Source organism: Scyliorhinus canicula, chromosome 7 (assembly GCF_902713615.1).
Source record: "Scyliorhinus canicula chromosome 7, sScyCan1.1, whole genome shotgun sequence".
NCBI classification, from domain to species: Eukaryota; Metazoa; Chordata; class Chondrichthyes; order Carcharhiniformes; family Scyliorhinidae; genus Scyliorhinus; species Scyliorhinus canicula.
In genome coordinates, this window is record NC_052152.1 from 108,645,730 (window position 1) to 108,661,450 (window position 15,721).

General features: G+C 47.9%; 1 protein-coding gene and 1 long non-coding RNA gene across 2 annotated transcripts in view; one reads left to right on the forward strand and one right to left on the reverse strand.

The window, feature by feature from the left end:
* rb1 (retinoblastoma 1) overlaps positions 1–14,893 on the reverse strand; it is a 477,115-nt gene extending 462,222 nt beyond the window's left edge. Inside the window, exons 1-2 of the mRNA XM_038802634.1 lie at positions 14,675–14,893; positions 8,520–8,646 (exon numbers count right to left, since the gene is read on the reverse strand). Coding sequence (XP_038658562.1) covers positions 8,520–8,646; positions 14,675–14,739 — 192 coding nt within the window. The 5' untranslated portion in view covers positions 14,740–14,893. The remainder of the gene's footprint in view (positions 1–8,519; positions 8,647–14,674) is intronic.
* A 409-nt stretch (positions 14,894–15,302) lies between these two features.
* LOC119969262 overlaps positions 15,303–15,721 on the forward strand; it is a 33,182-nt gene continuing 32,763 nt past the window's right edge. Inside the window, exon 1 of the long non-coding RNA XR_005461322.1 lies at positions 15,303–15,532. This is a non-coding gene — a long non-coding RNA (uncharacterized LOC119969262). The remainder of the gene's footprint in view (positions 15,533–15,721) is intronic.

The following is a 15,721-nucleotide window of genomic DNA, read 5'->3' on the forward strand; positions in this document are numbered from 1 at the left end:
AGAAGTTGTATGAGTTTGGGAATAAGCCGAATAAGTATTTTGCCTGCTTAACAAAGAAGGGATTACTGGGTTATGGGGATAGGGTGGAGGTGTTGACCTTGGGTAGGGTGCTCTTTCCAAGAGCCGGTGCAGACTCGATGGGCCGAATGGCCTCCTTCTGCACTGTAAATTCTATATCTTTATTGCTAAGAAGGCAGATTCTAGGGCTATAACCTCCGTGCGTTGATCAGGGAAGGGAGAGTTATGAGGACAGAGGAGATTTAAGGGGCTTTTAAGGATTTTTATGCAAAATTATGCAAGTCAGATCAGTCTGGCGATGCGTTGGCAGGAATGGAACTTTTTTTCTCTTCCCTAGGGCTTCCGGAGGCTTCGGAGAGCCGACACCTGGTTCTCAATGCTCCTATCTCTGAAGGTGAGGTAGCTGCAGCCATTAAGGAGCTTCAGCCAGGCAAGGCCCCAGAAGCGGTTGGTTTTGGGTCTTTCCATGATTGTGAAAGCAGCTAAAGATCCAGAGGAATGTACCTCTACCAGGCCTATTTCTCTTCTCAATATTGACCTGAAACTGTTGTCTAAAATTTTGGCTAGGAGGACTTCCGGTTGCGACGATGCAGTGCTAAGCCACACGTTCGGTGGCTCCCACTATTTTTGGACTTTCGGGCTCTTTTAAGGGCCCGCAACGGCGCTGTTTTGACTTTTCCCCGGGTGGGAACGCAGCCTCTGTGCTTGGCGGCCGGTGGATGGGCTGGACTAGAAGTGGAGCGACTAAAAAATCAACTTTGCAGAAGAAGATGCGAGGCAGAAAGGACAAGATGGCGGCGGGCGGGGAACCGGCAGCATGGCAGCAGTGGGCGAGGGAGCAGCAGGAGCTGCTGCTGCGCTCCTTCCAGGGACTAAAGGCTGAGATCCTGGAGCCGTTGAGGGCATCGCTGGACAGGCTTGGGGCGACTCAGACGGCTCAGGCTGCGGAGATTCGGGAGCTGCAGCAGAAGGCTTCGGAGAACGAGGATGAACTCCTGGGCCTGGCGGTGAAGGTGGAGTCGCACGAGACGCTTCACAAGAAATGGTTGGCAAGGATGGAGGAGATGGAGAATCGCTCCTGCCGGAAGAATCTGCGGATTTTGGGCCTTCCGGAGGGGCTGGAAGGTTCGGATTTGGGGGCCTACGTGGTCCTGATGCTGAACTCGCTGATGGGCGCGGGGTCGTTCCGGGGACCCCTGTAGCTGGAGGGTGCCCATCGGGTGATGCTTCGGAAGCCCAAGCCGAACGAACCGCCCAGGGCGGTGCTGGTCCGCTTTCAACGCTTGGTTGACCGTGAGTGTGTCCTTCGTTGGGCGAAGAGGGAGAGGAGTAGCAAGTGGGAGAATACGGAGATCAGGATCTACCAGGACAGGAGTGCGTAGGTGGCGAAGAGAAGGGCTGGGTTTATCCGGGCGAAGGCAGTGGTCCACAAGAAGGGGGTCAAGTTTGGCCTGTTGCAGCCGGCACGCCTGTGGGTCACCTATAAAGACCGCCAGCTCTACTTTGACTCCCCAGAGGAGGCCTGGACTTTTGTCCAGGCAGAGAAGCTGGACTTGAACTGAAGACTGGGGGCTGGGGAACATTGTACACAGCCCGGAGGCTTTGTCCTCCTTGATATCCTTTTGCTTTTTTCTTTTTGGTTCTATTGGACGATGTTTTTTTGCTGTTCTGTTTTTTTTTTGTCTGCTTTTTGGACTGTTATCTGTCTACTTGGGTGTTTTATCACATCATGTTGGGATTTTTATTATTTCACTGGTTGCGGGTTTGGGTGGGGTTCGGGGCCCTGTTGGGTCACGTGCCTGTCTTCCCGCGTTTTGGGTCGGAGGGCGGGGCTTGGAATGGGGGCACGGGCTTTTCTTCCGCACTGGAGATGCAGGGGGCGGGGTCGGCATTGGGGGAATGGGTGTGTGTCACTGGGGAGGGTAATTGGGGTGGTGGGAGCAGCTGGGGTCAGCAGGAGTCAGCTGACTTACGGAAGTACAATGACTGGAGTTACGCAGCTGGGGGGGCCCTAGCTTGGGGGAGGGGGGCGGGGGGAGAGAAATGGGGGGGAATACCGGGTTGCTGCTGGAATGGCCAAGAAGGAGCTGGAGCGTGTAGAGGGGGTCGGGATGGGGGTCTGTCGCTGTGGGGAACAGGCTAAGCGGGGGGCGCGGGCACGTGGCAGATTACGGAAGGGTGATGGCTAGTCGACGGGGGAGGGGGCAGGTGGCCCTCTGATCCGGCTGATCACCTGGAATGTGAGGGGACTGAATGGGCCGGTTAAACGGTCCCGCGTGTTCGCGCACCTGAGGGGGCTGAAGGCGGACGTGGCTATGCTTCAGGAGACGCACCTGAAGGTGGCGGATCAGGTTACGTTGAGGAAGGGGTGGGTGGGTCAAGTGTTTCATTCGGGGCTGGATGCAAAAAACTGGGGGGGTGGCGATCCTGGTGGGGAAGAGGGTGTCGTTTGAGGCGTCGAGTGTGGTGGCAGACAGCGACGGGAGGTACGTGATGGTGAGCGGCAAGCTACAAGGGGAGCGGGTGGTGCTGGTCAATATATACGCCCCGAATTGAGATGATGCAGGTTTCATGCGGCGCATGTTGGGCTGGATTCCAGATTTGGAGGCGGGGGGCCTGGTAATGGGAGGGGATTTCAACACGGTGCTGGATCTGCCACTGGATCGATCCAGTTCCAGGACGGGTAGGAGGCCTGTGGCGGCTAAGGTGTTGAGGGGGTTTATGGACCAGATGGGAGGGGTGGATCCATGGAGGTTCACGAGGCCGAGGGCCAGGGAATTTTCATACTTCTCCCATGTGCATAAGGCCTACTCCCGGATCGATTTTTTCGTTTTGAGTAGGGCGCTGATTGCGAGGGTAGTAGACGCTGAGTACTCGGCGATAGCCATTTCGGACCATGCCCCGCATTTGGTGGACCTCGAGCTGGGGGAGGAGAGGGACCAGCGCCCGCTGTGGTGCTTGGAGGTGGGGCTGCTGGCAGACGAGGCGGTGAGGGGGCGGGTTCGAGGATGTATCGAGAGGTATCTAGAGGCCAACGATAATGGGGAGGTCCGAGTGGGGATGGTCTGGGAGGCGCTGAAGGCAGTGGTTCGGGGAGAGTTGATCTCCATTCAGGCCCACAGGGAGAGAGGTGAGCAGACAGAAAGGGAGAGATTGGTGGGTGAGATGGTGAGGGTGGACAGGAGGTATGCGGAGGCCCCGGAGGAGGGATTGCTGAGGGTGCGGCGCAGCCTTCGGGCTGAGTTCGACTTGTTGACCACCAGAAAGGCGGAGGCTCAATGGAGAAAGGCTCAGAGTGCGGTGTACGAGTATGGGGAGAAGGCGAGCAGGATGCTGGCACACCAGCTCCGTAAGCGGGATGCGGCCAGGGTGATTGGTGGTGTTAAGGATCAGGGAGGAAATGTGGTGCGGTGGGGGTAGACATTAATGGAGTCTTCAGGGACTTTTATGAGAGACTATATCGATCCGAACCTCCAGCGGAGGAGGGGAGGATGGGGCGCTTTTTAGACCGGCTGAGATTTCCGAGGGTGGGGGAGGGGCGGTTGGAGGGTCTGGGGGCGCCAGTTGAGCTTGAGGAGCTGGTCAAAGGGATAGGGAACATGCAGTCGGGGAAGGCGCCGGGGCCGGATGGGTTCCCGGTTGAGTTTTACAAGACATATGCAGACCTGCTGGGCCCCCTGTTGGTTAGGACCTTTAACAAGGCAAGGGAGGGGGGGCTTCGACGATGTCTCGGGCACTGATCTCCTTGATTCTTAAGCGAGACAAGGATCCCCTGCAGTGTGGGTCATACAGGCCAATCTCACTCTTGAATGTGGACGGCAAGTTGTTGGCAAAGATCTTAGCCACGAGGATTGAGGACTGTGTGCCGCAGGTTATTCACGAGGATCAAACGGGGTTTGTGAAGGGGAGGTAGCTGAACACTAATATACGGAGGCTCTTGAAAGTTATAATGATGCCGGCGGTGGAAGGGGAGGCGGAGATAGTGGTGGCGCTAGATGCGGAGAAGGCCTTTGATAGGGTCAAGTGGGGGTACTTGTGGGAGGTGCTGGAAAGGTTCGGGTTTGGGGAGGGGTTTGTTAGTTGGGCGAGGCTGTTGTATGAGGCCCCGATGGCGAGTGTGGTCACGAATATGAGGAGGTCAGAGTATTTTCGATTGTATCGAGGGACGAGGCAGTGGTGTCCCCTGTCCCCCCTACTTTTTGCGCTGGCAATTGAACCCCTGGCTATGGCGCTGAGGGAGTCGGGGGATTGGAGGGGGCTGGTCCGGGGTGGGGAGGAGCACCGAGTGTCGCTCTACGCGGACACCCTTTTGTTGTATGTGGCGGACCCGGTGGAGGGAATGCCGGAGGTGATGGGTATTCTCCGGGCATTAGCGGAGGCCATTAGAAAAGATCCCCTGATATCGGGGCTACAGTGCGGGGGAGGGGGGGAGGCAGCACAGGATCATGCTTTATGCGGATAACATGCTGCTGTTTGTGGTGAACCAAGGTGTCTCGGTTCCCACCACTATTGATGGTGGATAGATTTTGTGCCTTCTCCGGTTATAAGATCAACTTTATTAAGCCTGAGGCTATTCCGGTGGGTGAGCTGAGAGGTAAACCTCCTCCACTCACTAATTTCCCCTTTAAATGGTCCCCCTCAGAGTTTAAATATCTGGGTACTTCAATTACCCCTTCCTTCAGGCAGTTATATGGTGCCAATTTAATTCAGTTGGTTGCATCTATTAGGTGGGATTTAGCTCGTTGGTCAGCTCCGTCAGTTTCTTGGCCGGGATAAAAATGAACAAGTTGCCTAGATTGTTGTATCCCCTGCAGATGCTGCCTATATCACTGTCAGCTAGAGTTATTAAGGAAATTAACAGATTGATTAGTTCATTTATCTGGCGGAAGAAGCCTTGCCTTAAGGTTATTAAGTTCCAGTTCCCAGGAGCTAAAGGAGGTTTAGGTGTCCCGAATATTAGACTATATCAGTTGGCCTCTCATTTAAGGTTTATAAGAGACTGGGTTAAGAAGGACCCTTCATCTATTTGGCTCGATATTGAAGCAGACCAGTAAGATCATCCTCAACAGATCTTGTTGTTTTATGGTGACTCTTAAGTCAGGTTCTTCTAAGTGCCATAATCCTATTATTATTAATACTCTTAGAGCATGGAGATTGGTCCGTCAACTAGAAAGGAGATCTGAACTATTTCCTATCCAGGGATGTGCAGACTTTCCACCCGGTTTAATCAACCATGGATTTGACACTTGGGAGAGATAGAGGCAGTTGTAGGCTGTGAGACTTGTTCCGAGATACTTCCTTGTCATCCTTTGAGCAGCTGTGTCAACAATTTGACACCCTGAGACATTCCTTTTTTTTTTAAAGTATTCACAACTTATCCTCAACAAGACAACTTTGCGATTTGACTCCTTAATTTCCCCGGTGGAAAGAGTCCTGAATTCTGTGGAGGCTAAATAATTAATTAGCATGTTCTTGATACTTTAAATTCTAGATCCTTCGCTAGCACATTGGGTGCTTTACAGTCTTGGGAACAAGACTTGGCAATCAATATTAACGAGGAGACTGGGGTAATAATGGGACTGTGTCGGTAAACATTCGGTTTGCAATAAAATGAAGGAGAACCCAGTTCAATATACTGCACCATCTGCATACAATGCCCAGTCTTAGACACAACTATATCCCCCATGTGCCTAAAGTGCCTGGCAGTCGAAGGTATATTGCACACATATTTCTAGGCATATGCATGCATTTTAAAAAAAAAATTTATTCTCCTCCTTTTTCACATTTTCTCCCAAATTTACACCCACCAACAACAAACAATAATCAGTAACAAATATGTTGATCCCCATATCAATAACAATGATCCCATCCTCCCACCTAACCCCAAAACATTAGCCCGCATGTTCACATAAACAAATGACAAATAGGAATCAGGAATCACCCATAGTCACCATCAACACACATCACCCCCCACCCGCCCAACAACCCTCCTACTCACCCCCCCCCCCAACTAATTTTCGATGTTATCTAGTTCTTGAAAGTGCATGATAAATAATGCCCATTAATTGTAGAACCCCTCCATCCTTCCCCTCAGTTCAAACTTAACCTTCTCAAGGGTCAAGAATTCAAACAAGTCCCCCGCCATGCCAGGGCACATGGTGGAGCGGTTGCTCTCCATCCCATCAGGATCCGCCTTTGGGCAATCAATGAGGCGAAGGCTACAACATCTGCCTCCGCACCAGTTTCCAACCCTGGCTAGTCTGACACACCGAATATGGCCACCCGGGGGCCCGGGTCCAGTTTCACCTGCACCACTTTAGAAATTACCCTATAAACCTCCTTCCAGTAATCCTCTAGCTTTGGACAGGACCACAACAATAGCCTCCAGCAACTTTCATACACATCTTCTACTCCTTCAAAGAATCGGCTCATCCTCGCCCTCGTAAGGGGTGCTCTGTATACCACCTTCAGCTGTATCAGCCCAACCTCGCGCACGAGGTGGAGGCATTCACTCTCCGGAGCACCTCACACCATAACCCCTCCTTCATATCCTCTCCCAACTCTTCCTCCCACTTTGCTTTGATCGCTTCCAGTGGTGCCTTCTTCTCTTCCAAAATAGCTCCGTAAACCGCTGACACTACCCCCTTCTCCAGTCCCCTTGTTGTCAACACTTCCTCCAGCAATGTGGAGGCCGGCTCCACCAGGAAGCTCTGTATCTCCTTGCTGGCAAAATCGCAAACCTGCATGTATCTAAACATTTCCCCCTGCTCCAGCCCATACTTCGCTTCCAGCTCCTTCAGTCCTGCAAACCAACCCCTAAGAAACAAATCTTTTAGTGTCTTAATCCCCTTCTCCACCCATTTCCGAAAATTTCCATCCCACCTCCCTGGCTCAAATCTGTGGTTTCCCCCGAATCAGCATTTCCCTTGACACTGCCCTCAACCCGAAGTGTTGGCAAAACTGCCTTCAAATTCTCAATTGAGCCATTATTACCGAACTCCATGAGTACTTCCCCGGGGCTATCGGGAGTGGCGCTGTTGCCAGTGCTTCCAATCCCGACCCCCTGCACAAACTCTCCTCCATTCTGACCCACTGGGAATCAACCCCTCTGACCCAGCTCCGCACCTTCTCCACATTTGTCGCCCAGTAGTAATACATCAGGTTCGGAAGACCCAAACCCCCTGCCTGCGTTCCCCTCTGTAGCAGCACCTTTCTAACTCTGGCCACCTTCACTCCCCATATGAACAAAGTAATCCTTCCCTCAATCTCTCTGAAAAAAACCTTTGACAGGAAAATTGGCAGACGTTGAAAAATAAACAGAAATCGCGGCAACATGTTCATTTTAACCGCCTTTAACCGACCCGCCAGTGACAGAGGGAGACCATTCCACCGTGCCAGATCAGCCTTCACTCTCCCCACCAAACAAGAAATGTTGAACCTGCGGAGCCCCCCCAGCTCCCGGGCAACCAGGCGTATGCAAGCATGTACTGCTTTAAAGGTAGACTTAAAATAATACATGTAATTAATTGTCAGGCATATTAACTTTTGGAATCTGTTTTTGAAAATGTTAAGGATTATCTTAATGGGGTGCGCTGGAGATACGATTAGAGGATAGAAGGACATGCAATAGAATGCAAGGCTGGAGAGAAAGTGAGAAGAGGCCATGAATTTCAAAAATAAATTGACAGTTAATTGTTTATGGACCTGTGTTGAGATTCAATCCTATTGGTCTGGTGTAGTCAGAGAGCTGGGGACGAGAGGGGCTAATCCTGTGTTCCTGATTCTGGGTCTTCCAGATGGGGAATTACTGATTCTTAACGAAAAAGGTTGTATAATATCCTGAGCAGCTCATGAGAATATCCTATGCTCCTGGATTTGTGACAAATATCCTTCAATTCGAAACTGGCATAGGTTAATTATGGAGTTCCTGACCTCTTTGATCAGCTCTAAATCTGATGTATTCCATAAAGTATGGGACCTTTATCTTAAATTCAAAGGCTCGACCTGAGTTGACTTATTCCTGCTGGGATTTCCATGAGCTATTTAATATCAGGTATGGAAAGCAAGTCTAGATTGGCATCACTCACTGTTCCGGAGATGTTTGTTGCCCACAAGTTTCTAGGCATATGCATGCATGTACTGCTTTAAATGTGGACTTAAAATAATACATGTAATTAATTGTCAGGCATATTAACGTCTCTAACTTTTGGAATCTGTTTTTGAAAAGGTTAAGGATTATCTTAATGGGGTGCGCCGGAGATACGATTAGAGGATAGAAGGACATGGGATAGAATGCAAGGCTGGAGAGAAGGTGAGAAGAGGCCATGAATTTCAAAAATAAGTTGACAGTTAATCAGAAACTTCACCTTCAGTAAAAGATCAGTTTCCGCCAGTACCAAAATTAACAGACACACAAACTGCAGCCAATTAAAGAACAGATATAGATTTCCATAAATCTGTAAAACTCGAGTCCAAAATGTCAAACAAATTGAAATACTTACTAATATAGTGCCATCATTGTAAACCTCTGATACTGACTCCCAGATCTTCCAAGCTCTTTCGTTCACATTCTCTCCTACTTTGAGGCTTTGACATAGTAAGACAAAGTCTGCACTTTTGTTGTCATGCCTAAAAATACAAGAACACGAGAATACAAAAAACACCGGTCAATTCACATTTCAAAAATGAGTCCTCCAATTATCTGTGGCACTCAGCCATGAATAACAAATTATTTTTATGATTATAGCGACAGAGTTTTCCTTCAGCACAACAAATGGTGTAATGCTGTAATCAATCCAAAACAATGGATTTTTTTATTGTAAAGTTCTTCATCTATTAAATTCACAGTAAATTGAGTAGACCATGGTGTTCAAAATACAGCATATTGTAATGTTAAGTTATCTTTACTGAATAGGTTGGATTGCAGACAACTAATTCCACGTATGTACTGCTGTTTGTCCAGTGTCAATCTCAGCGGTATTTATTTTGGGTAGGCACAGGTTTGGAATTATCCCATTGTGGTTAGGAGCTTATAGAGTGAAGGGGATATGCCCCAGGTCGTTGGTGTGTAGAAGTCAGATTGGGGGGTGGGGATGGCATGGTGGTGCAGTGGTTAGCACTGCTACCTCACGGCACTGAGGACCCAGGATCAATCCTGGCCCCGGGTCACTGTGTGGAATTTGCACATTCTCTCCGTGTCTGCGTGGGTTTCTCTCCCACAACACAAAGGTGTGCAGGGTAGGTGGATTGGCCACGCTGAAATGCCCCTGAATTGGAAAAAGAAAATTGAGTTCTCTACATTTAGAAAAAGAATAAAATCAGTGCTTTAAACCAAATGCTGATCAATGAAACAATGGTAGAAATAATGAAACCACTTTATAAAAAGTTAGACAGGTATACTGTTGATAAAAGTGGTCACACAGTATAATGAGGTAATGTCAAGTAATATAATTTCCTATTTCTGGAGTTATTGGAATCAAAAGATTGAAAGATATTCAGTCCTGAAAAGGACCTTCAATTCTCAGATTTGGTTGGAGGATGGCTGGAAGGAGGATTTTAGGGTAATCTCTAAAGTGGTGCATGTGAAACTGGACCCAGGCCCTTGGGAAACCGTATTCGAAGTGTTGGACCAGCCGGGGTTGAAACGGGTGCGGAGGCAGTTGTTGTAGTCTTCACCTCGTTGATGAAATGAAAATCGCTTATTGTCACGAGTAGGCTTCAATTAAGTTACTGTGAAAAGCCCCTAGTCGCCACATTCCGGCTCCTGTCCGGGGAGGCTGGTACGGGAATCGAACAGTGCTGCTGGCCTGCTTTAAAAGCCAGCGATTTAGCCCAGTGAGCTAAACCATCTGAAGGCAGATCCTGTTGGGATGGAGAGCAACCTCTCCACCCTGTGCCGTGGCGGGGGGACCTGTTGGAATTCCTGACTCCTGAGAAGGTTAAGTTTGAACTGAGGGGAAGGATGGAGGGGTTCTACAATTCATGGGCATTATTCATTATGCACTTTCAAGAACTGGATAACATTGATCATTAGGTTGGGGGGGATTGGAAGGGTTGGGGGAGGGGGATTGTATGTGTTAATGGTGACTATGGGTGATTCCGGATTCCTTTTTGTTATTTGTTTATGTTAACATGCGGGCAGTTGTTTGAGGGTTGGTGGGAGGATGGGATTGTTGTTGTTGATATGGGGATTGACATTATATTTGTTACTGCTTATTGTTTAATGTTGGTGTGTGCAAATCTGGGAGAAAATGTGAAAAAGGAGAATAAAAATATATATTTCTTAAAAATTAAAAAAAAATTCTCAGATTTGGTGTCATCAAAAACTTGCTGGTCAGGTACTGCACAGGCGCAAAATAAGCTCTGCGCTATCCTGACAGTAGTTTCACTGGGCCAGTGTGTTTTTTCATTTTCAACACAGGATTTCTTAGACTAAGAATGACAATCCAGGGCAAGATTAATAGTTTGGTGCAAAATGTGGCCACTGGAAACTAACTTGAGACTGTCCATAGAATTGCTTCAGCAAAGGCAGAAGCCATTTGGTCCATTGTGCGTGCATCAGCTCTCTGCAAGAACAACTCACCTAGTCACCCAACTATTCCATGTAGCCCTGCAAATTCTATCTTTTCAGATAATTATCCAATTCTCTTTTGAAAGCCACAATTGAATCCGCCTCTCAGACATCACACTCCAGGTCCGAACCATCTCACGACATCAAAAACATTTTCCTCATGTTGCCATTGCTTCTTTTGCCAATCGCTTTAAATTAGTATCCTCTGGTCCTTGATCCTTCCACCAATGGAAACAGTTTATCTGTATCTACTCTGTACAGAGTTCTCATCATTTTGAATACCTCTATCAAATCGCCTTTCAACCATCTCTTCTCCAAAGAACAACACCAGCTTCTCCAAACGATCCATGTAACTGAAGTTCCTCACCCCAGAACCATTCTCATGAATCTTTTCTGTACGCTTGCAAATATTTTCAAATTGTTCCTACAATATGGTGGTCAGAACTGAGTGCAATACACCAGTTGAGGCCAAACCAGTGTTTTATACAGATCTGTCACAACATCCTAGCTTTTTTCTATGTCCCTATTAATAAAGTTCAGGACGTGGTATGCTTTATTAACTTGTGTTCTCAATCTGCCCTGCCATTTTCAATGGTTTGTACACATATACTCGCACCACCCCAAAGGTTCTTCTGTTGAAGCACCACCCTCAGAATTGGATCCTTTATTTTGTATTGCTTCTCCTTGTTCTTCCTACCAAAACGAATTACTGCGTTTTCTCTGCATTAACTTTAATCTACCTTTTGTCCGCCAATTCCACCAGCCTATTATGTCCTTTTGAAATGTAGCAATATCCTGCTCACAGTTCATAATACTTCCAAGTTTTGCTTCATCTGCAAATTTTGAAATTCGGCTCTCAAGGCATGTCTAGGCCATTTATAATCAATAAAAGCAGTGGCCCTAACATCAATCCCTAGGGAACCCCATTGTTGCACTGTTAACGTAAGCCTACTTGTGACACTAATAAAGATTCCTCCATATGTCTAAAAAATAATTACTCTGTGCTCTGGCATTCAGCCAATTACATATCTATTCTGTTACTGTACCTTATATTCATGAGGTAAAATTTTGTTCACAAGCCTGATATGTAGTATTTTATCAACTGCCTCTTGGAAGCCCATGCACACCCTATCACACATTACCAGCATCCAAAATCTCCATTACCACATCACAAAACCCAACCACGTTAGTTAAACAGAATTTGTCCATAACAAACCCACATTTGCCAAAATGACTGTTAATTATAATTTCTAAAAGCTTCCCCACCACCTGACTGCCTTGCAGTTACTGGGCTTATGTTTATATAACATTTGCAGTTCTCCATTGGAACTCCTTATCTAAGGAGGATTGGAAAATTCTGGTCTCCACAATTTCCACTCTTACTATCTTACTATTCTTGGAAGCATCTCAACCAACCCTGGTGCTTGATCAATTTAAGTGCAGTCAGCCTATCCAATAACTTCTCCTACAAATTTTTAGTTCATCAAGGGTTTCAAATTACCTCTTCCTTTTACTATGGCTTGGGCAGTTTCAAAGTACAGGTGCAAAGTACTCATTTTGCAACTCAGCCATGCCCACCTCCATGTGTAAACCCTCTTTTAGGTCCATAATTGGACCCACTCCTTATATTATTTGGATGACTTGGATTCCCTTTTATGTTAGTTGCCAATCACTTCTCATGCAATTTGTTTCTATTTGATTTTTTAATTCCACTCTGAACCTTATATATTCAATTATATTATCCACCTGACATCTGTCATAATGCATCCTTTTTTTTCTTCATCATTCTACTTCTTTCAGCATCCAAAGGGATGCACAAGAGACTAGAGTGTTTTGTGGAATGTCGAGCTACTGGAGGCTACAGAGATAGGAAGAGACATGGTCATGGATGGATTTAAACATGAGGATGGAAGTTGAAATTTGAGGCACTGCTGGACCGGAGACCAACATTGGTCAATGAGCACAAGAGTGATAAATGAACAGGTTTTGATATAAGTAGCAGTTATGGACAGCAGAGTTTTGATTAACTTAAGTTTAGGGAGGGTGGAATATGAGAGTTCAGTCAGGAGAGCATTAGATGAGGCTTTCAGGAACAGATGAGTTGAGTGGAGGGGGGTGGAAGAGAGAGAGAGAGAGGAGGCGAATGTTCACGGTCTTAACAATGACAAGGAGATGGGGCCAGAATTTCAGCTGAGGATTAAATAGACCACTGGAGTAGTAAACACTTTAGTTCAGCCTGAAAGACTGACCAATTAGGGGAATAGAATTGGTGCCGAGAGAACAGAGACTGTAGCTTGGGCTGCAGATGTTCTTCCCAGTTAAATCAGTAGTCCCGGAAAATGCAATCTAAATTAACATTTTCTGGTCATAAAGCATGTTGGGTTGCACATGAATGGCTAAGTATGTTAACTCAGTTTTTTTCTCCACAGATGCTGCCAGACCTGCTGCTGTTTTTCAGGAAATTCTGTTTTTATTTCAGATTTCCAACATCCGCAGAATTTTGCTTTCATGAATATTAGGACCACTACCTTTCTTGATCTATATTCATGATTTAAACTTGGATCTGCAGGAAACAATTTTAAAATATGCAGATAACAAAGTTTCGAAGTTTTATGAATTACAACGAGGATAATGATAGGCTTCAAGGGGAGATAGGCTGTTAAAATGAGTGAACACATGGCATATGCAAGTTACCACAGAAGTGTGAGGCAATATAAACTTAATGCTACAATTCTAAAGTGCATAAACGGAATGAGCTGGAAATGCATGTTCACAAATCATTGAAGCTGGATAGGCAGGTGGAGAAAGTGGTTAGGTATTCTCGTCTTTATAAGTAGAGGCATACAGTACAAAACCAAGGAAGTTATCATGAACCTTTATAAAATACCGATGATCTCAAATTAAGTAATGTCCCCAATTTTGGGCACCACACTTAAAGGCTTTAGGGAGTGCAGAATAGAGATTTATGAAAATGGTTCCGGAGGGACTTCAGTTACGAGGAAGGATTGGAGAAACTGGAGCTGCTCTCCTTGGAGGTCAAGAGGAGATTTCTTAGACGTATTCAAACTTATGAGGTATCTGGGCAGAGTTGATAGAAACAGTCCCCATTGGTGGAAGGGTTGAGAACCAGAGGACAGAGGATTTCAGCTAATTTGCAAAAGAAACAAAGGGGTCACGAGGACAAATTTTACTTAGCAAATGGTTCTGATTATGAAATGCACCGCCAGTGAGGGGTTGGTTCAGGCAGATTCAGTCATGGCCTACAAAAAGGTCTATGGGGAAAGGGCTGGAGAATGGGACCAGTGCAAGCGAGCTGGTGAGGACCAAGAAGTCCAATGTCATTCTTCTGTGCTGTAACGGGTCTGTAATTCTACTGCTGCCTCCCAATTCAAATCCCCCGCCCCTCCCAAACTTCCTGCACAAAAATCTAGGTGCACACTCCTTGTGCACTACTGAGTGCTGCACTGTCAGAGGTGCCATATTTTGGATCAGTCATTATTACCAAGCCCAATCTCCCTTCTGAGATGGACAAAAAAATATCCCATGGCACCACTTTCAAGAGCAGCTCGTGTCCTGGCCAATATTTATCCCTCAATCAACAGATGATCACAATTGTGATTGTCACTTTGCTGTTGTCCTGACTGCTGTCACAGTAACTACCTTCCCTTTCAGAAGAGCTTCATCAGGATGTCATGAAAAGGTTGGTGTTAATCAGTGATGTATTATGCTGCGTTCCTGGTATTATTGGTTACCATTCGTTTAAAAAGTTATCCTACCAGCCTCACTGGTCAATATTAACGCAAGTAAAAGCATGAAGGAGCAGCCTGGTGCAATTTGTGGAGGACGGTACCCTTTTTTTAACCATCACAGCAAGAACAATCGGGTTTGAGATATGTATTCGCTCCAACAGAAATAGTGCTGAAAGGGAGGGAGAGAGAAGCCGGGTTTGTGTGTTCATTGTGGTAGACGCTTGGTCGGTAAACACCGATTATTTCTCTCTCCTCCTTGGTGATCGCGGTGTGCTGAGCTGAGGGTCAGGCCGCCGACAGCACCAAGCAAGCTGCCCGCTGCCTTGCCCGCCCTTACCTGCCCGGAGAGACGCTCTCCTCAGAGACACCGGCGGCCGCTCTCCTCGGTGGTTTGGGGGGCATGGCGCGCGGAGACAGAGCGAGCAGCAGCTGTTTGGCTCGAGCGTGAGACCACCGCCTTCAAACGTTTAAAAGGTTCCAAACGAACAAACGACAACCCCAGCACCGCGCCAAACACTCGCCGCTTCCGGCTTGTGCGTCACTTCCTTAGCACCGCCGCCAGCCAAGGAAGTGGTCAGGGAGAAAGTGCCTGCTCCCTTCCCCCAGGTGAGGGAGAAGGTTGCTTCCTACCACGCCCTCTGCTTCGCGCCATCCCCGGTTGCTTTGGAGGAGGTGGTGATGAGCTGCCTTCTGGAACCACAGCTGTCCATGTGGTGTAACCTTGTGTTTTTCAAACTTTTTGCCCGGGTCCCATTTATATCAACCAATCATCCTTCGCGACCCACGCCAGCCGTCCTGGGCGACCCACGCCGGCCCACCTTGGTGACCTGCGCCGGCCCACCTTGGCGACCCGCGCCGGCCCACCTTGGCAACCCACGCCGGCCCACCTTGGCGACCCACGCCGGCCCACCTGGGCGGCCCACCTTGGCGGCCCACCTTGGCGACCCACGCCGGCCCACCTTGGCGACCCACGCCGGCCCACCTTGGCGACCCAAGCCGGCCCACCTTGGCGACCCACGCCGGCCCACCTTGGCGACCCACGCCGGCCCACCTTGGCGACCCACGCCGGCCCACCTTGGCGACCCACTCCGGCCCACCTTGGCGACCCACTCCGGCCGACTTCGCAACCCACGCCAGCCGAACTTCGCGGCCTGAACTTCGCGTCCCACTATTTTTACTTACCTTAATGTGACAGGTGAGCCTGCTTGCTCTTCATGTTCTCTATATTTCTGATAACTTCAGCTGCTGAGTTAAAATCTCATTGCATCCATTGAAAAAAATAAAGAAGTTTGTCCTCGAACTTGCCATGCTTAGTCTTCAAATATCTTTGAAGTTTTGAGGGTTTTAAACTTTCATTTGCCAGTGCTGCCCTGCACATAACATA